Source organism: Cyprinus carpio, chromosome B6, assembly GCF_018340385.1.
Source record: "Cyprinus carpio isolate SPL01 chromosome B6, ASM1834038v1, whole genome shotgun sequence".
NCBI classification, from domain to species: Eukaryota; Metazoa; Chordata; class Actinopteri; order Cypriniformes; family Cyprinidae; genus Cyprinus; species Cyprinus carpio.
The window spans coordinates 3,899,998-3,916,863 of NC_056602.1; the positions used below are offsets into that span (position 1 = coordinate 3,899,998).

Here is a 16,866-nt window from a genome sequence, read left to right on the forward strand (position 1 = left end):
TTGTTTCTAAAACATAAAAAAAAAGAATCTGAATGATTCACACTTTTGACTGAGAGTTTATTTGCAAAGATTAGCAGCAAACACCAAGAAATATGAGGATACACCAGTTTTCACAAAGATTATACACTTGACTTACAGATTAAAAATTAATATTAGGTAGATGTTAAACTAATGTCCACTTCACCAGTCACCAAGGGCTCCTGTAGGTAAGGTGGAAGCCATTTCCCCTTGGCCTCTATTTAATCATGTTTTCAGTGGTTCTTTCATCCGGTGTGCTTTCAGACGTTTAAACCAGAAACATGAGGCATTTCTCCTTTCCACTCACCTTCATTCATGTCTGCCCTGGAGGTTTTGGGTGTAATTACCATCCAGCCTGATTAAATCACAAATGTGCATGTTAAGTGATGAGTTGTGCTCTGACTCCGTTTAGCTGCTTTGGCAGATGCTGTGGGACATTAAGAGCAGAGCTGTCGGTACTCTGCATCCGTCCCGCTGATGTTTCTCAAGCCCTGCCTTTCAGCAGAAACACTTGTACTTGAATTACATGTCTGTGTGGGAATTACTGCTGTCTAATGTGATGTTGAGACGAAAAGCACTTAAAATGCTGCTCATGCTTTTAAAAAGAGCCCTAACCCTATGGATTAAACTTTTTATGCTGCAGACAATTGATGATGCATTAAATAGTGTGGCATGTTGAGGAAAAGAGTGATGTTGCATTTCCAGGTAATCTGGATCACATTGTTTAGCAGGCAGACTGTGCTATGGAATGGAACCAATGGAACGAGAGTGACGTAGATCACTGGTTTTGTTGTTGTGGAGTTTATGTACAAATCCTGTTCTATTATCTTTAACATAAAGAGCTTTTTTTTCCAGTGGAATGCCTTACGGTGGAATGTTTTACTAAAAATAGCATGGGGGATTGTGCAGAAGATAAAACTTAGGGTTTTTCCTAATTCAAAATGTGTTTGAAGCTGTGATGTAGGTTCTTTTCCAGGAGGCTACAGCATTGTTGGCAGCATGTGAGCGGGATGCTTTAAAAATGTCCCTTATTCAAAAAAAAGTTTTATGAAAATTTGCTCACCCTCATGCCGTCTGAAATGCTAATGGGTTTGTTTGTTCATGGGAACAGATTTGGAGAAATGTAGCATTCCATCACTTGTTCACCAATGGATCCTCTGCAGTGAATGGGTGCCGTCAGAATGAGAGTCCAAACAGCTGATAAAAACATCACAATAATCCACTCCAGTCCATCAGTTAATGTCTTGTGAAACCAAAGGTTGTGTGTTTGTAAGAAATGTTTTAAACCGTCTTCTATTTCCATAAGCGGTATTTGATCTGTGCATATTTCTCTCCCGATTCAGAAAATATGTCTTTTTCACTGGAAGCAATAGTTTGAAGTTAAAAACGTCTAAATTAGTTTTTTTTTTTATATATACAAACACAGCTTTTCACTTCACAAGACATTTATTGATGGTCTGGAGTGGTGTGGGTTACTTGTGGATTATTGTGATGTTTTTATCAGCTGTTTGGACTCTCATACTGACGGCACCCATTCACTGCAGAGCATCCATTGGTGAAGAAGTGATGCAATGCTACTTTTCTCCAAATCTGATCCTGTGAAGAAATAAACTCATTTACATCTAGAATGGACTGAGGGTAAGTAAATTTTCATCGAATGTTTAATTCTGGGTGAACTATTCCTTTAATTCAATACAACATTCATGCCTAATTCACAGAGCTCTTCCACCCTAAATATTATGTACAGTTAGTGTAACTGAGACCCAAATCATGTTGCTTAAACATAATATGCTAATTGTGGTCACGAGGGCGGTATGTCTCACTATGAGTAATATTATTCTGTCATTGTAATCTTTAGCTATCTGTAATGTCACAGTTTAGTTATTTATGTTTGAAAATCAATAGCTGTTTTGTTCAGACCTTTGTTCAGTTGTTGTTTTTCGCTAAATATGTAAATAATTGCATTTTCTCTGTCCACAGAAAAGATCATTGATTATATTTTACAAGCTACAAAGAGATATTCACTTGATTCAGAACTGGACAGGTAATTAACATCCACATAATCACCAAAACACAATCTCACTCACTGTTTTTTTTTTTTGTTTTGTTTTTTTGCAAGAAACATATAATTTGTTTATTACATGATGAACCATATCTCATATATTAACCTTGTGATGCTGTACAGCTGATCGCTTTCTATAATCATGTTTTGTCATTTTCTCCTGTAGTATAAGTTGTAAGAAGTGTATTATCATTGGCAACGGAGGCATTCTGTTCAACAAGTCCCTGGGATCCCAGATCGATCAGTATGATGTTGTTGTACGGTAAGTTATTATAAAAGTAGCATATTTTATTGATTGTTGCTTGGCTTTTTTTTCTCTCTCTCTCTCTTCTAATTTTCCACTTGATATTTGTCATGTTAACACAAATCAGTTGTTGTTTCAGAAGAGGAGCAAGTTATTACATTTGATGAATGATTATGAATACAAACAAACAGTTAATAATGTTCACAGCTGAGTCCAGTACCTTAATAGCAGAAAGTAAATGGAGACCGTTTGGATGTCACGTTGAGTTGTCCTCTGGTTTAGACTGAACGAGGCTCCAGTCGTCGGGTTCGAGAAGGACGTCGGCTCAAAGACCACCATGCGTATCACGTACCCTGAAGGAGCCATCCAGAGACCTGAGCGCTACGAGAAGAGCTCGCTTTTCGTCTTATCTGCCTTTAAACCCATGGACTTCAGATGGCTGCGTCACATGGTGTTTAATGAAAAGCCGGTAAGGCGTTCAAAAAACTGACCACCTCAAACTATTTTTTAATACTTTTTTTTTTCATGTTTTGTTGGCTAATTTGATTTTAATTTGTAAGGAATACAGTATTCTTAGTTCTGTTTTTTAATATGTTTAATGTTATTCCATAGTTTCCTTTAAAATCAGCCCGGAAAATGCTAAAGAAAATGTCTGCTGATTGTAAATCAGTCAAATTGTTTAAAAAGAGGGTTTAGAAAGAGTATTTGCTGATTTACACATTACCATTAGGGGGCAGCATAGTGTGTGCTCTGAACAATAATATTAAATATGAATGCCTAGGGTCAAAAACCTATTTTTAAGACCTTTTAAATTTTAGAAATAAGCCATGTTCTTTACTTTTTTCATAATTTTTTTTTTTATTACAAAACCGCTATAATGTAAACATAAATATCAAACGCTTTTGCTGGAAAACATTTTTTTTTTTTTTGGTTTAAACATTTTTACTGATGCTTTCAAGTCATTTTTGCAGTTTTGATCTGTTTTAGAAAACTAGATATTATTATATTAGTGAAAAATCTGCAGAATTTGCATTAAAAAACGTTTTCAAGGAGTAAAAACAGATGTGCAAGGTCAGTGAGTGTTTCAAGACATTGCTGAATCAAATATCCGAGTCAAAAGCTGAGTTCAGTTTAAGGAATATAGCACTGAGGTTTGTCACCAAAGGTACCTACGAAACTGCTTTGGCATTGTGGTGAATGGAGTAGAGACGGATGTGGGCTTTGTGTTTGACGTGTCTTTGATATGCAGCTGTGTGCGAGGCTGATGTCTTTGTGAGTCGGCCAGTGTAGCAGTTCCTCAGGTGACTGACAGGAACTCAGTGATGTGCTTAATTGTGTGGTCCATCAATATCTCCAATTATCTTTCTGGACTACTTTTAATGAAAATGGGTTGTAAAGTCAATATCATTGTAGACATTTATGCAAAGCAAACCACATAATGGCCACACACAAGTAGTGAGAGATAAATTCAGAGTCTTTTTGTTTCCTGGTAAGGTTGCTGGCTGAGATTTGTTGATATAGCCTATCTTTAGAAATACTCCATACAGCACTGTTTCCCTTGAGTCTTTCTCTTTCTAAAAACACTGATAACGTTTCTTCTGCCTTCTATATACTGCTCCATTAGAGTTCCCACCGCCAGCCGAAAAGCCATTAGGACTAAGAGAGCATTGTAGGTTTGGAGAAGAAACACGAATGTCTTGGATCTGGGACATAAGTGTTCTTGGGTGAAGAGATCATAAAAAAGAATTTTAAAAAAGTTACATTTTAAAAAGGGTCCTCAAGAAAGATTTCTTATTATTAGTTTTGAAACAACTTAATATTTTTATAAATGTTGGGTTCTTTTTTTTCTGTGTTCTTTGATGAATAAACATTTCAAAGAACAGCATTTATTTGAAATATAAATCTTTTTTAACATTAACAAATGTGTATACTGTCACTTTCGATCAATTTAATACATCCTTGCTCAATAACAGCATTCATTTATTTAAAGAAAAGTCTTATTGACCCCAAACTTTTGAGCAGTATAGTGAGCTGCTACATTAAAAGTGTTTAAATGGCTATTTTTACAGTACACAGTAAATGCTGCTTCAGGTGGCATTGTAAAGAAAGCTGTAGACGAGATATTCATCACTTATGGTTGTATGTGAATATACTACAGTAACTATGATATTTTGTTGGAAATGTTAAGCATGTTCAGGTTTTGAGTATTTAGTGGAAAACATGACTAGTGTTATTTAGTTGGTCTTAAATTATTTGATTTGCTTCTAAAAGTCTTAAAAAGGTTTTACGTTTCATTCTCTTAAAATACAGCTTACTCTGGAGGGGGAAAAAAAAATAGTTTCATGCCATAGCGTGCGTTTTAAATAGATCCATTACCGTTTACTGCCAAAACAGTGATTTACTGAACAAACTGAACAATAAATGAACCAATTTAAGTCGAATTTATGTGTAATTTTGCGTAATGATAAACAGACTTAAACCGAAAAACTCCGCTGCAAAGAGCAGTGAAATAAATTCTTCAGATAATTGTTTTCAGTTAAAATGTCTCTTCCACTTTGAGAGCACTATCCGTCACTGACCCGTCCATGTGAGACATTCATTCTCGTCCTAGCGCATGCTACAATCACGGCTCTAATTTACACATGAAATTAAGCGGAACGTGTTAATTCGGTGAAGGTTTTGAAGTGTGCAGACTGTCTTCTGTTCAAAACATTCAGACAGGATTACTGATTAGGATAATTGGGAGGTCAGAGATGAAGTAGATGTTTTTCCTTTGTGTGTGTTTATTGGCCGTAGTCTTCGCTTGTGATTCTTTGACGCAGAAATGTTCTCATTACTCGAATCTCTGTTGATTTGGAATTAAATGGCAGCTATGTCTTCTGAAAGCAAAAGAGCGGCCAAGATATCTTGTCGTAAATGATGCATCCACACAGCTAAATCATCGGTGCTCATAGTGTGGCCAGTTTAGACTAATGCCACCATATGTGAGATGTTAGGCCAGACGAAGATCTGCCGAGGAGGTTTTGATCATGTCAGCTGTCCTAGCTGTGAACAGGTCGTCGCTGTCCTCTGCTTTTGTCTCCTCTTTGAAATCAGCTTTAAAAATGGCGATACAGAAAGGCAAACATGAGCAGGTGGACAAGGGGTCAATAAACTAGCTGCTGTTGTCTCCACTGTTGGTCAAACGTCAAACTGCTTTGGATGACTAATTGCAAAAGAGAAGCGAAGGAACACTGAAAGAACATTTTAGAAGAGAAGATTAAAAAACTAAAGGAGAAAAGAAGTATTTGAGAAGATAACATCTGATGCAAGCCAAATTTGAGAACATTCAGGAAGTTGTGAGATACGTTGAGATCGTTCAAGAAGGTTTGAGAACTTTTTAAGAACATTTAACAACAGATTAGACAATACTTGAGATTTGATGATCTTAAATTTGAGGTCATTCAAGATCATTTGAGAACATTTAAGAAGTGTTTACAGTAAATTTGAGAAGATTTGTTTTTACTTAAGTAGAGAAGGAATATTTGTTTAAATATAATGTTTAAATTTGACATTTTAGAACATTTCACAAGATGATTTAAAAAACGATTGATCAACAGATTTAATTTGACTAAGATGATTTGATGTGACTCAAATTTGAGGCCATTTGAGATGGTTTGAGAACATTTAAAAAGAAGAGCTTACAGAAAGAAGAGGAAAAACATTGTAAGGACATTTCACAAGAAGATAATTGAGTTTGAAAATACAAGATGATTTGATGCAACTCAAATATAAGAACATTTAAGAAGATTTGAGAAAAAAAATCTGTAATCTGTTCTTCTCCTCTAACTGTTCTCAAATTAAGATCTGATGTGACCTGAGAAGGAACATTGCAAGAACTTTTTACATGAGGTGACTTGATTTGAAAAGATGATTTAATTTGACTAAGATGATTTGATGTAACAACTTTGGGAACATTTGAGAATGTTTGAGATAATTAAAGAATGTTTAAGAAGAAGAGAAGAGAAGAGAAGAGAAGAGAAGAGAAGAGAAGAGAAGAGAAGAGAATGAACATTTTAAAAGCGCTTCACAAAAATATTTATAAAAGATTTAAAAAGAAACTTTTCAATTTCAAAAGATTCAGTTTGACTAAGATGATGTGATGTTACTCAAATTTGAGAACATTCAAGAAGGTTTGCAATGATTTGAGAACATTTAGAAAATGATTTGGAGAAAAATTTATAAGGTTTAATTCAACTCAAGAAGATACAATGTTTGACCCAACAAACTCAATTTGAAAGCTATTTAGTGGATACTTCTTTTCTGAAGTCTCTGGTGATCTCCTGTTTTCTGATCCAGACCATTCCTGTGATACTGAGCATGCTGTCTAGGTAGGGAGCTCGCTAGGGTTCGGAACAGAGCTCATGTCTTATGAATCATTAGATGCTTTGTATGACATCTTCAGCTTACACACTGCAATACAATGGTGTTTATGAATGTCAAGTGTCCTCAGAGTCTGGTGACTCAGACATGAGGAGACAGAGGGCCGGGGGTCAGTGTCAGGGTCAGCGGCCCCTACTACTCCACAGACGGCTGCAGAAAACCACAGTGGTTTCTGAATGCCACAGTGTGTGTCAGCCCGCTGGAAACTGATGGATTCTGTGATAACGTCTGTGACTCGCACCTCCAGAGTGTCAGAGCGACTGAGAGCAGCCATTGTAGTGAATGAGCCGCGATGGCTTCCAGCGCAGGGAAACACAGGGCCCACTCCACGCCCACAGGTTACAGCCCAACATCATCACTCAGAAATGTGTCAGGAACTCTTGTAGCCAAAGCAAGGGAAGTTTGGGAATTACCCATCAGAGAAAGTATGTGTGTGAATCACTAAGAGTTCAGTCAGTGACTGGCTCGTTATGTTTATTCAGCTTGGATGTCTTTTAGAGATGTGCTTGCGTAGACTAATCGCTTTACGTTTTACTTTTGCAATGGAAGGTTTCCGGAAGTCAAATGTCAATCCTTTTTTTGTCTATAGAGAAATTGAGTTTTGAAGTTAAAGATGACAAAAATATGCTCTTTTCAAGACAAACCTATACAATGAGCTTCAGGACAAGGGTGCTTGTTGACAAAGGGTTTATGATTTCATCAATTGCAATGAAAAGGCAAAGCACAAAAAGAAAGTTTAATAATTTATTTCAATGAAAACATACTGTTAATAAATTAAGTTATTATTGGAGATTAAATATCATGTTTGTGCATCCATCCATCCACATCTATGTGCAGTAGTTAACCAGTCTTTAGTGCAGTTTAAATATCTATTTTATTTGTTTGTGTATATATGTAGTTAACCAGTCTTCATTGCAGGTTAAATATCTATTTTATGCATTTATTTATTTAGTTAGTTATAATTGACGGACTGTACATTTTATCCCTTAATTAAGACTTAATAATTAAATTTAAAAGAGTCCTAATTTCATCTCTACTTATAGTAAATGACTGAATACATTGGGAATAGTTTCTTTCTTTCTCTTTCTTTCTGTCTTTCTTTCTTTCTCATTTATTTGTTTATTTATTTATTCTAGAAATGTATTTTGTTATAAATGTATATTTTAGCATTTATTGGGATTATTGTAACGTTGTGTCGTTATATGTTTTGATCTGGTTCATGTGTAAGTGTCTTTGGATATGCATAAATGCTCATCTTTAGAAATCTATTTAAGAATTATTTTTAAATCTCATATAATTTGGAAAAAATATTTCCAGAACTAAGTTTGCTGAAAAAAATGGGTGATCGTGATTTTTCGAAAACTTTTTTTTTCCTTACATTTAAATCTTATTTGTTGAACATGAATTATTTTAAGGGTTTTATTTGTTTTAGTATTTTTATTTTTATATGCATCTGTTTGTCTCAGTTTCATTGTATATCGTGAGCTCACATGTCAGCCAAATCTAGCTTGTTATGCCGTAGTGCTGTACGTGGTCAGATTAGTTTTCCGCTTGTTGCTACGGCAGTGTTGAGTGACCGTGTCTGTAATACAGCACAATGAGCCATTTGGACGCATCGGCAGACATACATCAGCCAGAGTTCAGAGTTCGTAATCATTAGTCAGCTCTTCTGCAGCTCTGTTTCAAGCAGCTGGGTGACAGATATCAGAGAAACTCTGCATACAAAGGCCTCGAGCGATGTAGGAGGTGGATCCTGCCACCGGGTGATTGATACAGGGTCTCCCTTGCCTTTGTGGCTTTGTTTGCGCTTCTTGTTTTTCGTGGGGCTTTTAAATGGCCCCTCTCCTCTCCACGGTGCAGGGTATTGTGTTCATCTCTCTCTTCCCGAGCCACGTCACATTTTCCACTTGTGTGTTTATGACTCTCACCCTATGAGTCCAGCAACCAACGATAGAGCGATTCACCTCCGCTTCAAAATATGTCAGCATTTTGCCTTCACCTGCTTTCTGCATCCTTAGTAATGCTGGCCAGGCCTCGAGTATAGTGATGATGTTTAAGTAGTCACTTCTGAATGTTGCTGTGCTTTTTAAGATTAAAAAATGAATGCATGACAATTTTGTGATCATTAAGATTTTTTAAAGAAATTAATACTTTTCTTCAGCAAGGAAAAGTGACTTTAAAGACATTATGTAACAAAACATTTGAATTTCAAATAAACACTGTTCTTTTGATCTTTCTATTCATTAAAAAATTCACAGAAATATAAAGCAGCACAACGGCTTTCAACATTGATGTTTCTTGAGCTGCACATCAGAATATTAGAATGATTTCTGAAGGATCGTGTCACGCTGAAGACTGGAGTGATGATGCTGAAAATTCAGATTTGATCACAGAAATAAATTATATTTTCAAATAGAAAATGGTTGTTTTTAATTGTAATACTGTTTAACAATTTTTTTATCATAGAAATGCAGCCTTGATGAACGTAAGAGATTTCATGAAACATGAAAAAACGTACTGTCGCGAACTTTTAAGCGCCAGCTATTGTTTATGGTATGAAATCTGATTAAAATTAAATTCTTGGAAATATGTGTATTCAGTAGCATATGCAGTGCTCTATCAGTATCTAGAACGCTAGGACTTACTCATGCAACATAACAAACCCGACATAAATTATAATGTAAAAAAGGGAGGAGTTTGTTAGTAAATATGTTGGTTGGGTTTAATAATGCAACATAACAAACCCGACACAAATTATAATGTATAAAAAACCCGACACAAATTATAATGTAAAAAAGGGAGGAGTTTGTGCATCACGTGGTTAGTATTACACCTTGTATCACACATGCTTTGTGTTACACCAGAAAACCACAAGTGAGGCTCCCTGGGCCAAAGCCCTTGTTGTGTGACCCTCTGTAAAACCTGTCCCTCCCTTGTAAAGAAAACACGGGCAGGACGTAATTACGCGGGGTGTTTATTTGTAGTACCATGACTCGGGATGCCGTTTGATGAAATCCCACCGGAGTCGTTGATCCAAAATGTCAAGCAGAGTTATGGCTTCTAACAGTCCCACTCTCCCAGGTGTGTCCGAAAGATCCCTCATATTAGCTGCAGGTGAAGCGTGCGTCTCACGAGGAGAGCGAGAGCTCTGTGTTCAGACAAGCTCTTGGCTCCAGCGCTTTGCTAGCGTCACCCTTTTAATTCTGATTATCAAAGTGAGCGGATTATTTACTCAGCTGAGAAAGCATTATTCAGCGGCTGCGTGTGACTGTTCTGTGTCAGCTTCACTTTAGGCCTTTCTGCGTTTATAATAGCGTATTCACAGAGCAGGAGTGTTTGAAAAGAAAAGCTGGTCAGCGAAGTCACGCAGGTTTATTCCTTTCATTTGTTTCTTGGAGTAATTCAAGTGTTTTCTGTGTTCCGCTCTTGATGTCTTTCAGCGGAGAATGGAGGGATTCTGGAAGTCCGTGGCATGTGCCGTTCCCAGAGATCCAGAAGACATGCGCATCCTGAACCCGTATTTCATCCAGGAAGCGGCCTTCAAATTCATCGGCCTTCCACACAACAGTGGCCTCATGGGAAGAGGGGTGAGGAGCAAACACTAAATAAATATTGAAGCAGTCAATCCAAAACATACCGTAATAGTCTAAATTGTCCGAAAAACTTTCAGACTTTCTCCTCTTTGAAGATCAGACACCAGTTACATAAACACAGCCTATGACTTTATGACTTAGGCACTAGTTAGACGAGGTAATCTGTGTATTTATATATACATAATAAATAATAAATAAACAAACACAGTACACACACATATATTATGTAAACAAAAACCTATATTTTGGATGTTATTAATTGTGATTATCTGTTTGACAGCACTAGTGTGTATATATATCATAAAATATAAGCATTTTAGGAAGTTTTTCTGAACATTTTATGGAAAATGATTACATGCATTCCAAAAAATTATATATATATATATGTATCTAGTGTGTATATATATCATAAAATATAAGCATTTTTATGGAAAATGATTATTGTATTCCAAATAATGATTACATGCATTCCAAAAAATTATATATATATATGTATGCATATGATTATTAATGGTATGATTGTATTTTTGACCTCTTTACCATTGCACAAGAAATAACTCTTGCATTTTAAACAAAACCTCGTGTATGATAGCCAGATAGATACTTTAAGATGATTTTCCCTAAAAGTTGACAGACAGACAAGCAAACAAACAAAAACAACCAATAAGTAAATCTAATTTTGTACATGATCAAGAAATGATCCTGAACTCTCTCACACTGGCCCCGGGTCAGTGGGTCATCCTGAGATGATGTTGAAATGAAGTGTTGGACCGTCACATCTCCACCTGATCCAGAGACTGTGTGTGCTCTGCTGCCATGGAGATGAGGTCCGAGAGGCTCGAGCTGTGATGCATTTCCTGTTATCAGCATGCAGGCGGAGAGTCTGGGGCCGGATTAGTCCAGAGAGTGTCTCTCTGTGGTGATAAGACTTTCACACTGAGACTTGTCTCTCAAGCCTCAGTGGATCAGGTGGTGACTGGATGATCCCTCTCTGCAGACACACACACACACACACACCCCACTGTGTCTGTGTCTCTGATAAAGTCAGTCACACAGTGCATTATCTGTACTGAAGTGTGTGAGCAGTGCACTCTGAGTGTCCAGTCCATCCATGGTTGTTCAGCTTTTGCTGGACTCATTTGATCTGTTCTTTTCACTGTGCTGTGTAGTATCAATTAAAGCATATGGTAATGAATTAAAACTTGTTTTATTACTAATAGAAAATCACTACTGTGTATGTTCAAACAGACATTTTGCAGTTGAATACTTTGTTACAGTGCTTTTGTGCAAACAATATTGTTGTAAATGCAAACTACATGCATTATAGAGATGACTGATTTTTAAATGTATCGTTCTTTTAAGACGGTTCTTTTCAGTGAATCGTTGAAAATTTGGTTTATAACAATTTTCTGAATGGCTCATTTACAAATCTGTGTGAATCAGATTTGTAAGTGAATCACAGATCATTTACAGATTTGGAAATTGTTTTGCGTCATTGTAACTATAGTTTCTGGGTCGTACTTTAAATTTTCTTTTAAATTGCCTAGACATCAAAATCTTGATTGAGATTCATCTTGATTTAGATGAATTTTATTAAAACAGTCAGACACTCACTAATTCAAGAGGCTATCAGTCACAGGTTTATATATGTATGTGTGTTTATAAAAATGTTTTTGTATATAAAGTAAAAGTAGATATTTTATATTAAGCACATTTTTGTTTTAACTTTTTTTTTTTTCTCTTCAACTTGAGGTTCTATGAATGTGTCTTTAACTACATACTCAAGTATGATTGTTGGGTATTTTATACGCAGTGACTGAACACTTACGGACGTGCAGTACTAAAAGTGTTTTGTTTTTCCAGAATATTCCTACATTGGGGACTGTTGCGATTACGATGGCTCTTCATAACTGTGATGAGGTGGCGGTGGCCGGATTCGGATATGACATGAACACACCGTACGCACCTCTGCACTACTATGAGAGGCTCAGGATGTCTGCAATCAGAGAGGTAAGAGCACCTCACTCACCTGAACTCTTTCAGAACTAGTGAGCTGCATTTAAAAGCAGTGTTTGACCCCTGGAATTGATTTTCATTTTTACCATTGAACTCTTTCAGAACTAGTGAGCTGCATTTAAAAGCAGTTATGTTTAGATTTTAGACTCTTTGAATTAACTCTTTGAATTAGAGTTAAAAGCAGTGTTTGACCCCTGGAATTGATTTTCATTTTTACCATTCAATCAGTGAACAGTTCTTAAAAGAACCATCTTTTCTTAGTGTGAAGAACATTTTAATATTGTGAAGGAACTTTTTTCCACTCTAAATAACCTTTTGTGCAAATTGAAAGGTTTCATGGAGAACCTTTATTTTATTTTATTATCATATTTTAAATATCTGGAGGATTTTTGTCACTTTCAGGGGCTTTTTTGCTCTGAAACCCGATTAATTTCTGAACACTGTCTTATCATAGGTAACAGAAATGTCCTAGTTTTGGTATGTAAGATGAGTGTAATGTAAATTTGTTAGTGTGTCTGAAGTGAAGTACATCTGTGATGTCCGCTCACTGGTTGATGATCTTTGGGAATATCCCATCCGATGAGTCACGTCCACAAACAGGTCACCTGACCCCTCACTGCTCTCTGTTCCAGGAACACAGAAACCTGAGAGGTCAGAGTAATGAGGCAGCATTGGCAGTCTGAGCTCTGTGCGTGTTCGTCTTTCAGTGTTGAGAAAACTGCTTTGAGACTGTAGCTTTGTCAAGCTGTGGTGTGTTGTCAGTCTGAGCTCTGTGCGTGATACTAACAGGGTTCAACAATAAGGATTTATTTCTGATGGTCTAGTCGGGCCAGTAGTTTCTTTGTGTGTGTGTGTGTGTGTGTGTGTGTGTGTGTGTGTGTGTGTGGCTGTGTGTCAAGAGATTTAAAAAAAAAAGATTATATTGATGACAAATCAGCAGATTATGCAGAAACAATGTCAAGTCAGCTGTATTTCTGTAACACTTTATACAAAATTGATGGTTTTCTTCAAAACAGCGTCACAGTATTAAACAGGGAAGTAACAGAATCAGTGATGCATAAGATTCTGCTCTAAAGCAGCTTTAAAAGACAGTAGTTCTTCAACTATAAAATGAGTTCAATTCAGGAACGTTAAATACATCACAGAAAATCAAACCTTTAACCCTCAATATTGCATTCAATCCATTTTGACCTGGAAGAGATGCTTATTTAGTAAGAGAATGAAACTTACAAATGCTTAAACACCCTCAATTTTATTTATTTATTTTATTATTTATGATTTTTATTTATTTTTTATTTTTTTGCAAACATTAAGACAGAAAGCCATTAAAAAAATATTCAGGTCACTTTGGACCCGAGTATGTATGGCGTACCATTTGGTGTTAAAAATATTTGTGTAAAAGTATCTATAAATTATATTAGTGTCAGAAATATTGTAAAATATATGTAGCCTTTTTACCTATATCTCACACAGTTTTGGAGCTGAATTTAGTTTTTAAACATGAATATGTACACCTATTCACAAACCATTCCTGCATGAAAATTTGTGAAATTTTTTTTGGTCTGTTTTTTTTATTTTGTGCATTTAAATTTATTTGTTTATTTGTTTTTTTTTTTTTTTTTGTTTATTTATAAGTATTCATAAATATGGACAGTTTTGTGCAATCATGAGTTAAATTCAAAGGAATTTAATTAAATTCCATTAATTTCCATTAATACTGGTAATTATATGTTCTTATAAATTTTGTACAATAATATATTCAAATAAAATTTATCTTCAGTGTAACAATACTTCAGGTCCAAACAGATGTGTAATGTAATAATAGTATACAGATTTTGAATGCAATATGAGGGTTACTGGCCTGAAAGAATAAAATGGGTAGCAAACCCAATGTTAGATTTTATGATGCAATGTAAAATACTTATCCAAAACATTGTGTGAAACTGACCTATTTCATGTTTGTTTGTTTTTTGTTTTGTAATTAGAAGATACATTTTATGTTTTATCTAAAGGATGATTCAACTTGGATGGCAAATCAGTAGATGGCACTGTATTTTATTTTCTTCTCTGTTGTTGCACGTTTACTTTAGGTGGACCGTCTGAACCACTTTTGTGGTTTGTGAAATCAAAAGCAAAGCTGCATGTGCAGGTGTCATGGCTCTTTTACATGCTGTACGTGACTAACTTCTGATGAGCATTTACCCTACTGTCCTCTTTCTGTTTCTCTCTTTCTCTCACACACACCCAGTCATGGACACACAACATATCCAAAGAGAAGGAGTTTCTACGAAAGCTGGTGAAGGGGGGCGTCATCCAGGACCTGACCCACGGGATCTGACGTCACGTCCTCGTCATGCGGCGGATAGATAGTATTCACCATATCACTGGTGACCGGCATCCCAGCCGATGGACTCACATGAACGTGAGCCGTCAAACGTCCAGAGATGTTTGAGCCACTCGCATGGTGCCGCTGGAGGAAGTGACCTCATATGCTAGACGGTATCCATGGCAACCTCACCCCAAATATGGTAATGCTTGTTTTAAGATGCCACGTAGGGGGGAAAGAATTCGTCCCTTTGAAAGGGACAGAGACTGGAAACGTGCTGCTTTCTCCTGTTTTTTTACTCCACTGTATTCAGTATTTATTAGACAGTATTTTAAAGGGGTCATATGATGCAATTTAAATTTTTCCTTTCTCTTTGGAGTGTTACAAGCTCTTGGTGCATAAAGAAGATCTCTACGTCAGTATGTGGGAAGATTTGCATAACGCCGCCCAGATATTCACACAAAGAAAGAAGGCGTACCTTTTATTCTCGTTGTAGTATTGTTGTTGCCGCGGCCGCCATGTCGTATAGATGCTGTGTGTTTCACTGTGAAAGCAAAACTACTTTGTTTGGCCTTCCAAAAGAGGACAATATACGTGTGCTGGTCGCTGAGGAAACACATCAACTTCGCACTGTGGATCGCCAGATCGGCTTTCACCGTGGACGAAGCAGAGTCCAGCCCGGGGTCGTCACATGTGGTTGCTGCAAGCCCAAGGTACGCTCCTTCATAGAATCTGCCTCAAGCCGCCCGCCTCTGCTCACTCAAGGCCGCTGTGTGTGACGCTGTTTCGTTGAGAAAGCGAAACTGCTTTGTTTTTTGCCTTCCAAAAGAAGACACGGCTAGAAATCATGTGCATCACAATATGTTAAGGGGCGTAACATTTCTGTCACACGCTTGAGGTATTCAGCCAATCACAACGCACTGGATAACTGGCCAATCACAGCACACCTCGCTTTTCGATGAGCTTTGTAAAAATTGACGCGTTTCAGAAGGCGGGGCATAGAGGAGAAACAATAATGTACAGTATGTGGAAAATAATGTTTTTTTTTAACCTTAAAACGCAAACACATTTCACTACACCAAATACACCAAATAATGTTCTTTTTAGCAGCATCATATGACCCCTTTAATCATGTAATTAAGCTGTAATTTTTAAGGTGAGTCAGCTTGATTGCTTTAATATCATCTCTTCAATCTCAGGCTATGCACAACAGCACTCAACAAATGAATGTCACTGTTGATTTTCTGCTGCTCAGCATCCACTTGTTTCCTGCGCCTTGCACATGTATATCATCTCTGTGTATAACCTGATCTTGAGACCAGGCAGATTAAAGTATTATCAAGATTTCTACATTCAGTCTGAAACGAGCTTTTCATTTGAACTGTTGATTAATGTGTAATGTGTCCATTGTTTCTCTGTGTAAACACGCACTAGATGGATGTATAGGACCATTACGATCGTGTCTCATGTCCTTTGCAGCATCTCACACACTTTTTACATGCAGCGCCGCTCATCAATGTCAGTTCCAAAACACTGGACCAATCCGAAGACCCCGGAGGCGGGGCAAGCGTTGTGCGCTTTTATTTACAGCAACAAGTTGACATGGCAACTGTTTTATTTGATGACAACATGGCAGAGAAAGCATTCTATCCTGTGCTTTTTTTCTAAACCATTCCTGAGCACCGCATCTCGTGTTTTTAGATGCAAATATGCATTTTGCGTGAACGGCCCCCTAATAACACAGAAGAATTGTATGTTATAGTAGAACTAGTAGAGAGGGTGATGTGTTGTTGGCAGATTACATTTGTTGGTACCAGTACAAATCAAATTACATGATTCTCTACCACTGTTGATAACGTCTATAAAATAAGTGTTTTAATAATTCCCTTAAAATAATGGCATGTAGCCTTCAGGTATTTCTGAATGATATAAATTTCACTTCACATTTTTTGAAGTACTAGTTTCTAGTTAAAGAACAACAGCTTTTCTCCATATATTTTAATGGACCTGTTGTAGCCATTTAAGAAAGTGTATTTTTCTTTTATATTATTTATGTCTAAATATTATTGGTTTGTGTTTGGTTTAGTTCAGTTTGCTAATTAAGAAAATTGTACACGTCATAAGGGGTGGTAAATCGAACAGCAGGACGCCGGAAGGAGGGAAGTGGGTCAGACATAATTTTTTG

General features: G+C 36.7%; 1 protein-coding gene across 2 annotated transcripts in view; it reads left to right on the plus strand.

Moving 5' to 3' along the window:
• LOC109112950 (CMP-N-acetylneuraminate-beta-1,4-galactoside alpha-2,3-sialyltransferase-like) overlaps positions 1 to 15,061 on the plus strand; it is a 36,244-nt gene extending 21,183 nt beyond the window's left edge. For both annotated transcript variants that reach the window (XM_042725351.1, XM_042725352.1), the window contains 6 exons: positions 1,999 to 2,062; positions 2,247 to 2,342; positions 2,607 to 2,793; positions 10,187 to 10,333; positions 12,203 to 12,349; positions 14,604 to 15,061. In XM_042725351.1, coding sequence (XP_042581285.1) covers positions 1,999 to 2,062; positions 2,247 to 2,342; positions 2,607 to 2,793; positions 10,187 to 10,333; positions 12,203 to 12,349; positions 14,604 to 14,693 — 731 coding nt within the window. In that variant the 3' untranslated portion in view covers positions 14,694 to 15,061. The remainder of the gene's footprint in view (positions 1 to 1,998; positions 2,063 to 2,246; positions 2,343 to 2,606; positions 2,794 to 10,186; positions 10,334 to 12,202; positions 12,350 to 14,603) is intronic.
• Positions 15,062 to 16,866: the final 1,805 nt, after the last annotated feature.